At 36.0% G+C, this 13,695-nt stretch overlaps 3 protein-coding genes across 3 annotated transcripts; all 3 read left to right on the top strand.

The window, feature by feature from the left end:
• Nucleotides 1–799: 799 nt before the first annotated feature.
• On the top strand, nucleotides 800–5,919 carry LOC116138056 (UDP-N-acetylglucosamine transporter UGNT1). The gene is made up of 10 exons (XM_031423773.1): nucleotides 800–1,022; nucleotides 1,837–1,913; nucleotides 2,622–2,783; nucleotides 2,898–3,031; nucleotides 3,624–3,754; nucleotides 3,871–3,915; nucleotides 4,023–4,120; nucleotides 4,268–4,375; nucleotides 5,123–5,179; nucleotides 5,268–5,919. Exons 1-10 carry the CDS (start codon nucleotides 863–865, stop codon nucleotides 5,340–5,342), a joined length of 1,047 nt encoding a protein of 348 aa, XP_031279633.1. The 5' UTR covers nucleotides 800–862; the 3' UTR covers nucleotides 5,343–5,919.
• A 1,037-nt stretch (nucleotides 5,920–6,956) lies between these two features.
• Nucleotides 6,957–9,745, top strand: LOC116138145. The gene is made up of 5 exons (XM_031423890.1): nucleotides 6,957–7,343; nucleotides 7,529–7,628; nucleotides 7,749–7,848; nucleotides 8,386–8,474; nucleotides 8,856–9,745. Exons 1-5 carry the CDS (start codon nucleotides 7,160–7,162, stop codon nucleotides 9,184–9,186), a joined length of 804 nt encoding a protein of 267 aa, XP_031279750.1. The 5' UTR covers nucleotides 6,957–7,159; the 3' UTR covers nucleotides 9,187–9,745.
• Nucleotides 9,746–9,895: 150 nt separating this feature from the next.
• LOC116138146 (ATP synthase subunit b', chloroplastic-like) lies at nucleotides 9,896–10,792 on the top strand. The gene has a single exon (XM_031423891.1). It carries the CDS (start codon nucleotides 10,022–10,024, stop codon nucleotides 10,682–10,684), a length of 663 nt encoding a protein of 220 aa, XP_031279751.1. The 5' UTR covers nucleotides 9,896–10,021; the 3' UTR covers nucleotides 10,685–10,792.
• The last annotated feature ends 2,903 nt before the right edge of the window (nucleotides 10,793–13,695 follow it).

Raw genomic sequence — 13,695 nt, 5'->3', positions numbered from 1 at the left:
GACATTGATGGTAAATGTCCGCGAAATTGCTTACTGGGTTCAAAGACAAGCCACACGTGGGCGCATTTAATGGCCTGCTTCTTTGGAATCTAATCGGCGAGACCCACCATTCAATTTCATGGATCGATTGTGGGTAAAGTTTGTTTTGTTCTTTTAATACTCCTGTTTAATTCAAAGTCCAATGTTAAAAGTTTACAGTGCATGTGATCAAAGATCAATCTAATTTACAAAATGTCTAATCTTTTGCAACCAGCCGCCAAAAAAAAACGACGTTTCGTTGAGGTTGTCAAGCACAAACACAAGCAAAATCATTTTGTTTTGTTTCCACGTATCATTTGGATTAATTCGACCGTCAAACTCAAATACACAGTTGCCTTTGCATGATTATCACATGGCCACACACTTTCACAATTCTTTGTGTTCCCCTAAACAATTGGGTATTTTATTTATTAATTAATTATTATTATAAAAATTTATGATGATCGAATAAAATAAAATATGATCATATCTGTAGTAATTAAACGTTCAAATTAAAGTATAATATAATAACTTATTTAATTCGTTTTCCACATTAAAAGCAAATGTATTGTGCACAGTATACCTGCGAGCCTGCGACTCATCGACTCATTAAGTTTCTGAACTTTTAAACGACGTCGTTTGAACTTTCACAAGCGCAAAACTAGAGCGCGCTAACTCCTCTTGTTTGTGGGCCAAAAGCCTAGAGAATTGACTGACTCAACGAACGACCTGTGAAGTGTGAAGTTCATAGCCCAGGCGATACGGATCAAAGGTTTAAACCACTGTTGTTAATTCACATTTCAAAAACGCTAAAATTCTTGAGCCAGAGACAATAGAGTCTCTGATGGCATTTAATTCCTCAAAAAATCCTGTACTGCCAGTGGTGGATTCTCCAAGAGACGAAGAGAAAGAGAGACTTCTTAAAGGCGATGAAAAACTCTTCCAAGGATCCGCCATGACCAAAAGAGGAGCCAATGCTGCAATCTCTTATATGTCTTGTGCAGGTACTTTCTTATGATCAATTCTCCTCATTCTTTTCAATTATCATTATTATTTGCTTCTATTTAGGGTTCATACTTAAGCGTATTCGATGTATTCCATGAAATTAGGTTGACAATTTGAAATGTTACTTGAATTGATAAACTGCTCTGTTTGAGTAATCCGGTAACTATTCTCTTAATGTTTTACGTGTACGGTTTCATTTCCATCAATGACCATAATTAGACACCATATAGTTTGATCTGAATCCTTTAAATTTTGGCTTCTACTGAGACGTGTAATAAAGTTTTCCGGAATTTCAATTTCCTAAGTTTAATTCTGTGGGACAGTAGATATGTAGTTTGTTTTTCATCCTATATACTTATCTTATGTTACCTTACGTTGCATATTCTAATAGTTGTAATATGTTTTAGATGTTGATAGGGTGAGATTTGATAATAAGTATTAGTTTTAGAAGCTAAGATTTATCTCTTTAAGCTGTGAAACCACTATTACGAAGAGTGGTTTTGAAATAAAGGTTTTCCTATCTTTTATTGATAATCTATTTGGTACTAGAATTACCTATATGGATTATTGAGTCTTAACCCTGCAGTCTTTTGCCTCTTTTTCCTTCTGTGTTTAAGATGCAAGGTGCATGTATTGTTGTTCCATATATGCTAATAATGCAAAATCTTTTCTATGAAAGTAAAGGAGATGTGAGTTTTGTTAGATAAAGTGTTTGGGAGATATGTGCAAGTATTATTTTTGTGCCCTATATGCTTTTTTTTTTTTGGTGTTTCTATGTTTCTGCCATTACATGTGTTCGTTTTATTTCTGCAGTGCTCCTGATATTATTCAACAAGGCAGCTCTTTCTTCTTATAGTTTCCCATCTGCAAATGTCATAACCCTTCTTCAGGTAGATCCCTCTGCAGTGTTCTTATGTTCTTTCTCATTAATGTTTTTCAACTGCTCAGTTTTTTATCCAAAGTAATATTGATGTTTGTAAGCACTAAATTGTTTCTGTATTTTTCTTCATCATTTATATGTTACAGAAGTGGTAAGTTTATCATTCATTGTTTTCCCTTTTGGAAGAAATCAATCTAAATATATTGAAAAGGGAAAAAGTAAAGAGCAATGGATTACCTATATTACTGGTATAGGGACCTTGTACCTTTATATCTTAAACTTTGGCAGAATATCTTCCAATAATCTCTGGACTGAACAGCCTGTAACATAGCAAACCTTGAGCTTAGAAAACTAAAAGTATCCCACGCTCATATCAACTAATTTGGATTCAAATGAACCTTGACCATAGTAACAGTAATACCAAGCAAGCCTCAACATTGATGTTACCTAAGCTCTTTTCCTGATGTCTGATCTATGAATCCTTCTTCTTTATGCCTACGGAAAAAGATCATGTATGTTGTAAGGTTTAAAATGTCACTGGACTAATTAACATTATCTGCTTTTACACTGGTTTCCTGTGTGCGCTTGCTAGCCATGCTATTTAAAATACTTTATCGCACATTCATGTTTAATGTCTATTTTAACATTTGCAGAAGAAGTGTATCAATATGTATTATGATCATTTCCAATTTGTATAATTGTATAATATTTCCTGCAGATGGTATGTTCTTGCTTGTTTCTCTACCTGTTGAGACGCTGGAAGATTATTACTTTCTATGTGGGTGAATCTTTGCCGACTTCTGATAATAACTCAAACTTTATAGCCTTTAAGACATTGATGCACACCCTTCCTCTGGCAGCAACCTATTTGTTTTACATGGTATGTGTTTTATGATCTTTGCTATATAACATTGAACAGTTTTAGTGGTTGCTAATACATATCAGGCTTTTCGTTGTAACTTATTGTGCCCATTCTCCTATTTCTCTTTGGAAGGTAGTCTCTGTCGAGTCTGTTCGTGGAGTAAATGTTCCCATGTACACCACTCTTCGGCGTACTACAGTGGCATTTACTATGATAGTGGAGTATGTTCTGGCTCGGCAAAGATACACACCTCCTATCATTGGGAGGTAAATAGCCTTTTTGCACTTTTTCTTGTAGTATTTGGTTGCTGGTTATGAAGAATGCGCATGGCTGTTTTGAGTTTATGTCTCTACTAAAGCTGCATGACATGTTTGAGATATTGGACTTGATGAACTCCCTTGATTTGGTTACTAGGGATATCTTACTGCATAATGTATTAGTGTAAACTATTTGTCGATTTTTTTTTTAAATCAGATGAAATGCATGTAGGATTTTGAGTAGTTAAAGTGGTTTACAGAGCATGTAATATTGTCTCATACATAAAACAATAAGATGCTTAGTTGAATAATTTCTTGTTAAGTAGTTGGAGGACGATGGAAAGAATTCCTCTCAAAAAGGCCAATTCTCTTTTCTGAATCTAATATATGATCATATTTATGACCTCTAATAGTGCTATTTATATAAGTATATCATTCTGGGAGTTTGACCACTGGTTATTAAGAATATGTTCAATATGTAATTTAATTTACAGGAAAAAAGTTATGAGATTTAAAAAAAAAAAAAAAAAAAAAAAAATTGTTTGAAATGCAATGTTTCTGATTCCCTCACTCAACTGAAAAATTTTAAGGATGTTATCAGTGTTGGGTTGATAATTCTTGGTGCATTCGTTGCTGGAGCTCGGGATTTGTCATTTGACTTCTATGGCTATGCAGTTGTTTTCTTAGCCAACATTGCAACAGCAATATATCTTGCCACCATAGCCCGGATTGGTAGTACTCACACTTATTTGTTATCGAAGTATCTTTCTTTTTCATTTCCTCTTCACTAGCTTGAACTTTTTCTTAGATAATTTTCTAAAGTTGTCATTTTTTTTTTTTTTTCTCAGGGAAGTCCAGTGGCCTTAATAGCTTTGGTCTTATGTGGTGCAATGGTAATCTTTAGATCATAACTTGCATGCCTTCAGATTTATTTTTCTCTCATAATTATGTAGTCTGAGTTCCAGTTCTGATATGAAATCCAATTGCTTTTCTATGTTAGGAGTCATATGCGGCCCATTTTTGTTCTTTTGGACACTTATTCGTGGTGACTTGAAGATGACAATACATTTTCCTTATCTGTTTTCACCTGGCTTCTTGGTACCGTCTGCTCATCCATAGAAATTAGTTTCTTCAATATAAGTATTAACTTCATGCTTAGAAATTCTGCTTTTTATAAGCCAGGTTACTTCTTTAATAATGTCATAACTCAAGATAAGATTGCTCTGTTTCATCCTCTGTGGGCAGATTGTGCTACTTCTCTCCTGTACACTGGCCTTCTTTTTGAACTACAGTATATTTCTGAACACAACTCTTAATTCAGCGCTTACACAGACAATTTGTGGTAATCTGAAGGTTCGTTGAACACTTACTTCTCTTTACCTGGATTATTAAATGTAGCCTGTGCACTATGACAGCCTGAGGACGGCAATGCTCCTCATTGTCTGCTTAGAGTTGGCACATAGATAAATTTTGAAATATTTGAAGCTTGGGAACTTCCTGAATGAATCTAGAATATGGTAGACTATGATAATAGAGCCTGAAATGTTTTAAAGATGAGAACTACTCTGATATTAACACTTTTATATTTTGTCCTGTCTCAAAAAACACAAAGTTTGGCTGCTCAACTGAAATTATTAGGTTTTAGAAACATTTTCTGTGGTGGGTTATATGTATGATTAAGGTATGGAAGGATCAAATGGCAATGATGAAAGGGATCATATTATTGGTCTTTTATGTAACATAAATGATTGAGTAAAAGGGAGTGGGCGGTGTTGTGACAGAAAATTTGGACTTGTTGGGTCCAAATTACTCATACTTTGAATTTCTTTGAAATGCAAATGAATATGCGGTCATTTCTTAGTGCTAAAACGTTGAATAAGGATACAACATGGGCTTTTAAACAAATCATCCCTCAGCTGGTAAAAAACAAAAAATTTATCCTTAATTGCTTGGTTCCACAGCAGGTGGTTTATGCCAAATCTTTGCTTGTTTGATGCTTGTTTGCCATGATTTTTTTACAACTTTGGTATAAAGCCCCAATGAATAGGGGAGCATCCTTCCTCTACTTGCTTTTGCATTTATAGTCTTGTGTTGCTGTAGGACCTTTTTACAATTGGACTTGGCTGGATACTTTTTGGTGGGCTCCCATTTGATATTGTAAGTGGCTGAATCCTACTGCTAATCATTTCTGGGTGCATCCTTCAAATACTTGATTTTCTGATGAGCATGGTTTGTTTTGCTGCAGGTGAATGTTACTGGGCAATCTCTTGGTTTTCTTGGCTCTGGTTTGTATGCCTACTATAAACTTGTAGGGAAGTAAGTAATTGTCCATGTCAATTGTCCATGTCACGCAACAGCGAATACCTTATTGAAGATTAACATTAACTACCTACAGTAGCCGTGTTACCAAATCTGATTGACAGCTTCGTGGTCTCTAAAAGAGATGCAATTTCTGTATAGGAGATTATTGCCTGGCGCGAAGCGCATTACAAATTTTTTGAGGGAAATACAGTCTGGATAACCCTTGGTGTTATATTTTCGAAGTTAATGCCATTGTAAATGATGATCTCCTATTATCCCTCTTTTTTCTTCTTTTCTTTTACCTCCGTTAAGGTTAACACTAACAGGCTTGAAAAGAATTAGTTAGTTCAGGTACAACAAATCATACAATATTTCACTTGTTTGGGTCGGTTTTGTTGGTAGATTACAGTGTTTAACTTTGCGTTAGTTTCAAATTTCAAAGGGCTTCTGTCAGACTTTAGGTTTATTGCCAAATTGGATTCAGTTGAATTAATTTGGGACGAGCATGCCTTTATCTTTTATTATTTAAGTCATGGAAATGGATTCATGGGTTTGATAAATGAATTTGAACTCTTATTTATTTTTTCTTAATGTCCATTTGTATGAGGGCAGGGTTGTGGTGAGCCCGAGTTTTTTGTGTAAAATTTTAAGTATCAATTTATTCATTAATACTTTTCCTATGTAATTAAGAATCTTGAATACTACATATATAGAAAAGAAGAGTGAAAAGCGCTTAATATTTTTTCAGTTGATCAAAATATAATTCTTGAGATTTATATTGCATTCAAATTATAAGCATTTATTATTCAAAATTTGGAGGTATTTGGGATCCAGTTTTGCTTCAGGAAACAATAGACTCCATAGATAAAATTTATTATTGAACAAACTTGTAAATTTGTAGTCACTTTCAAACGTTAATGCTTATTTTATCGCCAATAAATTTAATTTGTTTAAGGTGAAAAAAACCAAATATTCTAATCAAATGCCAGAGCAATATAATTAAAACTTCAAGCAGAAGATCCAAAAGATTAAGAATGATAAAAATAAGATTCGCCTTAACATGATAACAACGTGATTTGAGAATTAAGATCTGGGTTTGGTTTTCCCAAGGCAACAGAAGAAGGTGGTTTCGTTTTCTCATAAGGTTATATAAACCCAATTTTCATACAGATTGAGTAAACAAACCTATTGCAGACTTGGAGATTACAACCTTTTATTTAAAACTAAGTCAGATCAAATTCCGATGAAGCATATATTATTTAGTTTTGGAATAAAAAATTATATATTTCTTGTTTTTTTTAATCTTTAATATAATGTGTTATCCATGGCTAAAACAATTTAATTAATTAATCATTATTGATTGAAGAAAACAAATTATTTTATGTTAGGTTAAAAGTTAATTAATTGATTTAAATTATTTCCTAGTAGTCAATTAAATTGACTAATTTTGGTTAATAGTCAAATTAGAGAAATTGAATTTCTTTTTCATTTATTAGGCTGTAATTAATTCAAATTTGGGCGACACAGTTGGAGGCGCGTGAAATTTTTGTAACTCTTAACTGTCTTCAACCCCTAAAACTAAAACCTTCGAGCATTCGAACCAGAAATTCAATTCTATTCTATTCACAGAATCTCCACCGACACAAGCTTCATTATTGCTCTAACCAATGCCCAAACCCTAGCTCCCTTTTACTTTCTTCAACATTATGCGTGTTCCTTTTTCCTAAGAATATGTTTCTCTCTTCTTTCTTTATAACCAAACAAACTTCATCATAAAACTTTCATGAAATAGATTGCAAATCTAATTTTCCTTTTCCTTTTTTAAGTTTTTACAATATGTTGAGGATTGCAATGGATGAGTTTTCTCCGAGGTTCTCTGTTGATTCGCCGCGTAAATCCAGTTCATTGTCGTTTTCGTCTTTCATGATCGATGGTCTTTCTCGGAAAAGTTTTTCTTACTATAAACTTCCTGACGACCCTCTCAAGCTTTCTGTTAGCAAATTGGACGGCTCTTGCTTTGGTAATTTTCTTTATTTTTATTATTATTATCTGTTTGGTTTCTGAGAAGATTGTTTTATAGGCTACTAAGGCCTCTTTGGTTTCTAACAATTACCTGTTTGGGCATTTGCAAGTAAAATCGTTTTTTCGAACAAGGAAAATGTATAATGACATTCAATTGATTGAGATTTTATGATTAATTGACAGACATTGAAGTTATGAAGACGGCTACAATTGCAGAACTCAAGGAGGCGGTGGAGGCTGTATTTAGTCACATGCCGAAAAAGGGACCAGGCAAGATTTCATGGTATGTTTATTCATTTATGAGGCAATTTCCTCATTGTCATCTGATATATTCTTTTTTTGAGGTTGTTTGTTTGTATATTATGGACGTTTAATTGTATTTTTTATTATATGGTTTATGTAGGCCGCATGTTTGGGGACATTTCTGCCTATGCTTTGAAAGTCAAAACTTAGTAACAGACACCGATTATATAAAAAATTACGGCATTAAAGATGGTGATCAGGTGTGTGACCGGCTTCCTTTGAGTTTTTTGTTCGAAGATATTTGTCTGAGAGTTTGTTTCTGCATTATGATGATTTTAAAGTTGTTGGGTGGCTCTTTAAAGTTTCTCTTAATCTACTGCTAAGAAGACGTGAAAAGAAAATTAAGAATCATATTTTGAAGCTTTTTTCATTTCCATTATGATGATAAATTTAGTAGGTTTTGGGTAATAGAAACATTGATAGGAAGTAAAAAGGAACAACTGTTGAATAATCTTCACAGTTTCTGGATTGGATTGTCTCCTGTTCAGAAATTCCAGTGAAGTTGTCGTGTTTGAACCAGCTTTCAATGAAACAATGGCATATGAATCCCACAAATTAGATGAACATGGAACAACAAAACCTAAGATGTTGAAAACCAGTGCACATAACTATGTTTGTAATAGAGTTGATGAGCTAATTATAATCCCTTTGTTATTGTGCATTAATCATGGTTGACATAGACAGCAGTTGGCTTTAACTTCCACCATGTTAATTGTTTGTGTTTTGGTATCCTACAGCTTCAGTTTATCCGCCATCTCTCAACCAGCTGCAATATGGTAAAGCTACAATCTAAGAAACAGGCATCTACTTCAAAACATCAAAATATGTAAGAATCTCAATGACCTTTAATCTTTCATCAACTCTTATTATAAGCAAATATCATTTTAATCTGCAAGCAACATGCAAAGGTTCTGCATCTTATCACACTGACAAAGCAAATATCGCACAAACATGACTGCATTACCTGTTTTCTGAATAACATAGATTACATCCTGCTATAGGTAAATCTGGAAATTAGAATATGTGAATACTGCAGCATAGCTAAACATCTCAGAAACCTTATTTCTTAATTAGTTGGTATAATTAACAATTGGATATGTGCCTTGTTCTGTAAAATGTAACAGAACTTACTAATTCATTCATTAATCTGTCATTGTTTTTCCCTCACCCATAGAAACTGAAGATGATATGATTTTGGATATGATAGATCAACATCACGATCAAATAGCTATAAAGCGAAAGAGCAAGAGCAACCGAAGGACAAGGTTGACTATGATTGGGATGATATGGAGAATGGAAAGTACCAGCACTTTGACAACAAGGACGAGAGTTTTACTGGGCAAAATGAATCGAGACTGGCGAATTTTGTGAGGGGGTGGTTCTCATACTCCAGATTGGTGAGCGTGGGACAGAAAGGCAAGTCTTATCCATCAAGATACATTTGTGGTGCCTTGTCGCCCTTGTGCAGTTTTAGAAAAATTATACAACTTTATGATGGTAACCAGTATTCCCGAATAGATAAAAGTAGAGAGGACTAGTGATTGGCTAAATGCATCGTTGCTACTCTTTGCCTGAGTTGGTTTTTTGGGTGTGAACTTTGGGATTCCACCTGAGCGGCATTCTTCCTCAAAGTACTTACTGCTTGCTGTACAAGAATGTTTTCTTGTAAAAATATCGATTACAGATCAGAATTAGCCCATATCATGGGTTGTTGCAGGCTACATGGGTGATGAATTATTTAATACTTCATCCATGTAACGAATACAACAGTTAAAATTTCATTCTGTTCACTTATATCGAATCTGAGTTTAGGATTCATGTTCATTGCCTTTCAGTCTACTTCAATCATCTTGGGGAAATTTTCCCTTTTTTCCCCTTAATAAGATGAAAAATTATCCCAGTCCAACTCAATTTGTATTATTTACATATGAATATATATTTGTGCAGTCCTTCTCTCTGGTGTATGTTGAGATTTATGCATGAATTGATTAAAGAGAATATTGTGTGAGAGATTTAAGGTTATGCTGTTATTCATTCCTATTCTTTGTTCATTATAGAAGGATGCTGAACTTTTTAATTCGTGCGGTGTTGGCGAGCCGGCGGTGTGAAGTGAAGGCTTGTTGGGCCTGTGAACTGACCCTGGCCCAATAAATAGAAAGAAAGGGTGCAGAAACACACACGCAGCGCACGTGCGCATCCAACTTCTTCTTCTGTCCATCACAGCCTCATCATTTTGTGTGGCAAAGAATGAGATGAGATAACGCTTCTTTGAGTCTTTCCAAACAATCTCCATCTCCATCTTCACTTCCTCCAAAAGATCACAAACATTAACACAAACAAAACACTTTCAGAAAACAGAACTCATTCTCAGCCATGGCTAACATGATCATGGCATCCTCCAATGCCAAACCCCTCATTTCACCGGTCTACACCAGACCCAAATTCATCCAATTTCCACAACCCCAACTTTCTCTCCCCAAACTCTCCCCCCAACAAATCCCTAAAAAACTCCTCTCTCTCTCTTCCTCCACTCTCAAATCCCTCTCTCTCCTCGCCGTCACATCCTTAACTTTTACACCTCCTTCTTTGGCCGCCGAAATCGAAAAGGCCGCACTTTTTGATTTCAACTTAACTCTACCAATCATCATGGTTGAATTCTTGCTCCTCATGTTCGCTCTCGACAAAATTTACTACACTCCACTAGGCAAGTTCATGGATGAGAGAGACGCCGCTATTAAAGAGAAGCTTAACAGCGTAAAGGACACTTCTGAGGAGGTGAAGCAGTTGGAGGAACAAGCTGCTGCCATAATGAGAGCTGCGAGAGCTGAAATATCAGCGGCTTTGAGTAAGATGAAGAAGGAGACAGAGTTGGAAGTTGAGCAGAAACTGGCTGAAGGAAGAAAGAAAATTGAGGCAGAGCTTCAGGAGGCTTTGGCTAATTTGGAGAAGCAAAAGGAAGACACTGTTAAGTCTCTTGATTCTCAAATTGCTGCTCTTAGCCAAAACATTGTGAACAAGGTCCTTCCTGTTCAATAAATTGTTTATTGTGTTTTTGAGTTGTCTTGATTTCTGTAATCAAACAATGTAAGTGTAATAATACACACCTCTCTTCTCCTCTCATAATTCTTATTATTCCTTGTTTTATTACTGAGTTATCTAATTATATGCTGAAATCAGAGCCAAAAATGAAACTTGTGATTGTTGATTATATGCTTCATATGGTTCCATTTATGTGGATGGCTTGTTAAGAAATTATACCTCTTTTTTGGTTTCTTTTCATGAAAAGTTGACACTATATATTTCTTCTCTTAAACAAAAATCAGTTTTGTCTGCTATATGATATGACTGCTTCAAAATTGTACTTGGTTGGAAGGAATTGGAAATTTGGAACCAAGCAATGAAATTAATGGGATTTGGTGGGAATTTTTTTCTGCAACTTTCAGCTGAGGAACCAACCAGAACCAGATCCAGATAGGTAGTACTGAGAAATATAAGTTGGAAAATCTTTTTCAAGGTCTTATAATGGCTGCTCGTAGTCATAGAAGCTCTGTGACAGAGTCGAAAATTCACTGCAATCTTGGAGCCATGCAATGCGAGTGAAATGAATTGCATATGTATGTGGATTGTGGAGGAAAAAGACTGAAAAATAGGAGACAGATAACGCTTCTTTTTTTGTTAATAGAAATAGGTAACTCTGAAACCATAATTAACATTTGAGTCTATATCACAACAAATAAAACAAGCAGCAGCAGCATGTCACTCACTTAATTTCTTGGCTAAGTTCGTGCGGTTTAACACTTCGGAAATGTGTTAAGCAGCCTAACACTCACACAAACTCAAAGACTAACAGTATGCGAATCAGAAGGATAAGTGTAGGGAAAATGTAAACTATATATTGAGGGATTACAACTTATGAACTTGACAAAGTGGAGTGACTTATTTATAGACTAAACCTCATCAAGGAATTTGACTAGATACAATGTATACCTAATCCTTAAGTAACTCTAACTGGCAACCTTAGGTGGCAACTTTGGGAATGATGAAGCTTAGCCATGAAGTTAATTTAGCCACTAAGTATGCTTAACCTTGAAGTTAACTTAACCATTAAGCAACTTGCAGCGTACTTGAGTCGCCAAATATTGTGACGCCCTCGTCGTACTATCCTTATAGTGCAGGATTGAGTCTTGGAATTGCCATAATGAGTCTTCGGTCTCCCAACTAGCTTCGGCATTGGGAAGTCCTTTCCATTTGCTGAAGTATTCCCGGTAATTTGGCACACCACGTCGGCAAATGACTCTATCAACAAGCATTTCTTCAACTTCCTTGTCAAAGGATGTTTCCACGGCTGTTGGTGCTCGTTTAGAGACTCCTCGGGATGGCTCCTTCGGGTCTTCATGGAATGGCTTTAGCAAGCTTACATGAAAGACTGGGTGTATCTTCAATTTCGGAGGAAGTTGGAGTCAATACGAAACTTTGCCGATGCGTTGTATCACTGGAAAGGGCCCTTCATATTTGCGCACTAGGCCTTTGTGCACATTTCTTAGTGTCTTGAATTGTTGGGGCAGTAACTTTACAAGGACAGGGTCACCTTCTTGGAACTCAACGTGCCTCATTTTCTTCTCCTCCACCACAGCCTTGCGGTGTCCGTGAGATAGAGGACTGCTGTCTCAATCCTAGAGCTCTCCTCCATGACGCCTACAGCCCCAAAATACTTGTCTAGTCCCCACAAGAAGTTGTCAACTTTTTGTGCCTTGCGTGAGCCACCAAAGCTTTTAGGCCTTGGGACGTCAATCCTTTAGCTTTCAATGACGTTGCTGTTGATCCTTGCAACCATGGTGCGCTTGCATCGCGCTAAATCAGCTTGCACCTAGTCTAAGCGAACAAGAGTGTTGTTGACTTCGGTTTGGAACACATGACAAGTCTTGGCAAGCTCCCCTACGAACTCCTCACGGATTTCCCCATTTCGGTCCTTAACGACTCCTCCAATTGAAGCAACATGGCTTTCATTGACAGTATGGGTTTCGGTAACCTCCGTCTTAAATCATCCACCCGATGATCTAGCTCTTCCGACTGCTGCTCACCCTTTCTTCTACACAATAGGCGTGAGTCAAAATTGGAAATAAGTCTTTGGACTTACCTCTCTGCCTTGAGGGGTTGGGATTGGGGTCGACTCTCTCTGGACGACCACATTCTTCGGAAGTCTCCATCTCAGCCGTCTTGGATCCTTTTGTTGAAACGACAGTATCTTTTGCCATCGAATAAAAACCGAGGTTATGTCACCGAGGCTCTGATACCACTTGTCATACACTTAATTTCTTGGCTAAGTTTGTGCGGCCTTAACACTTCGAAAATTGTGTTAGAAGCCTAACACTCGCACAAACTCAAAGACTAATAGATGCGAATGAGAATGATAGTATAGAGAAAAATAAACTCTTATTGAAGGATTACACTTATGAACTTTACAAAGTGAGTGGCCTATTTATAGGCTAAACCTCCTCAAGGAATTTGACTAGATACAATGTATATTTAATCCTTAAGTAACTCTAGGTGACAACCTTAGATGGCAATTTTAGGATTGACAAAGCTTATTCATGAGTTAACTTAGCCACTAAATATGCTTAACTTTGAAGTTAACTTAACCATTAAATGAACATGCAGCGTACATGAGTTGCCAAGCAAGCTGTTGGGACAAGCGCTATGTAAAGAGTGGGAGAAAGAGGGAGAATTTGAATGAAAGTCGCAAGTCTTGGTCTCTTAGTTGGAAAGGAAAAAATGCACTTATTTTAAGGGAAAATTGGTCTTTGATGATCACTACTACAGTTTAAAAGTTTTCTGCTAAGGGAAGTTATAATTTCACACCTCAAAGACTTGACCATTGATAATATATATATAATAATAACGCTGATTATATAATATGTATATTAATCTCCTGCAAATATTACATTATCAATCAACTCTTCTTTCATGGAATTTAAGGCAACTTCACTAGAAAAGTGGATGCCACCGTGCTAACGAAACGGTCCTGTATCTTTATCGTGCTCTACAGA

This window comes from Pistacia vera, unplaced genomic scaffold (genome assembly GCF_008641045.1).
Source record: "Pistacia vera cultivar Batoury unplaced genomic scaffold, PisVer_v2 Contig338, whole genome shotgun sequence".
Lineage (NCBI taxonomy): Eukaryota > Viridiplantae > Streptophyta > Magnoliopsida > Sapindales > Anacardiaceae > Pistacia > Pistacia vera.
The sequence above is the reverse complement of the archived record's forward strand: the minus strand, read 5'-3'. Positions and strand labels throughout refer to the sequence as shown.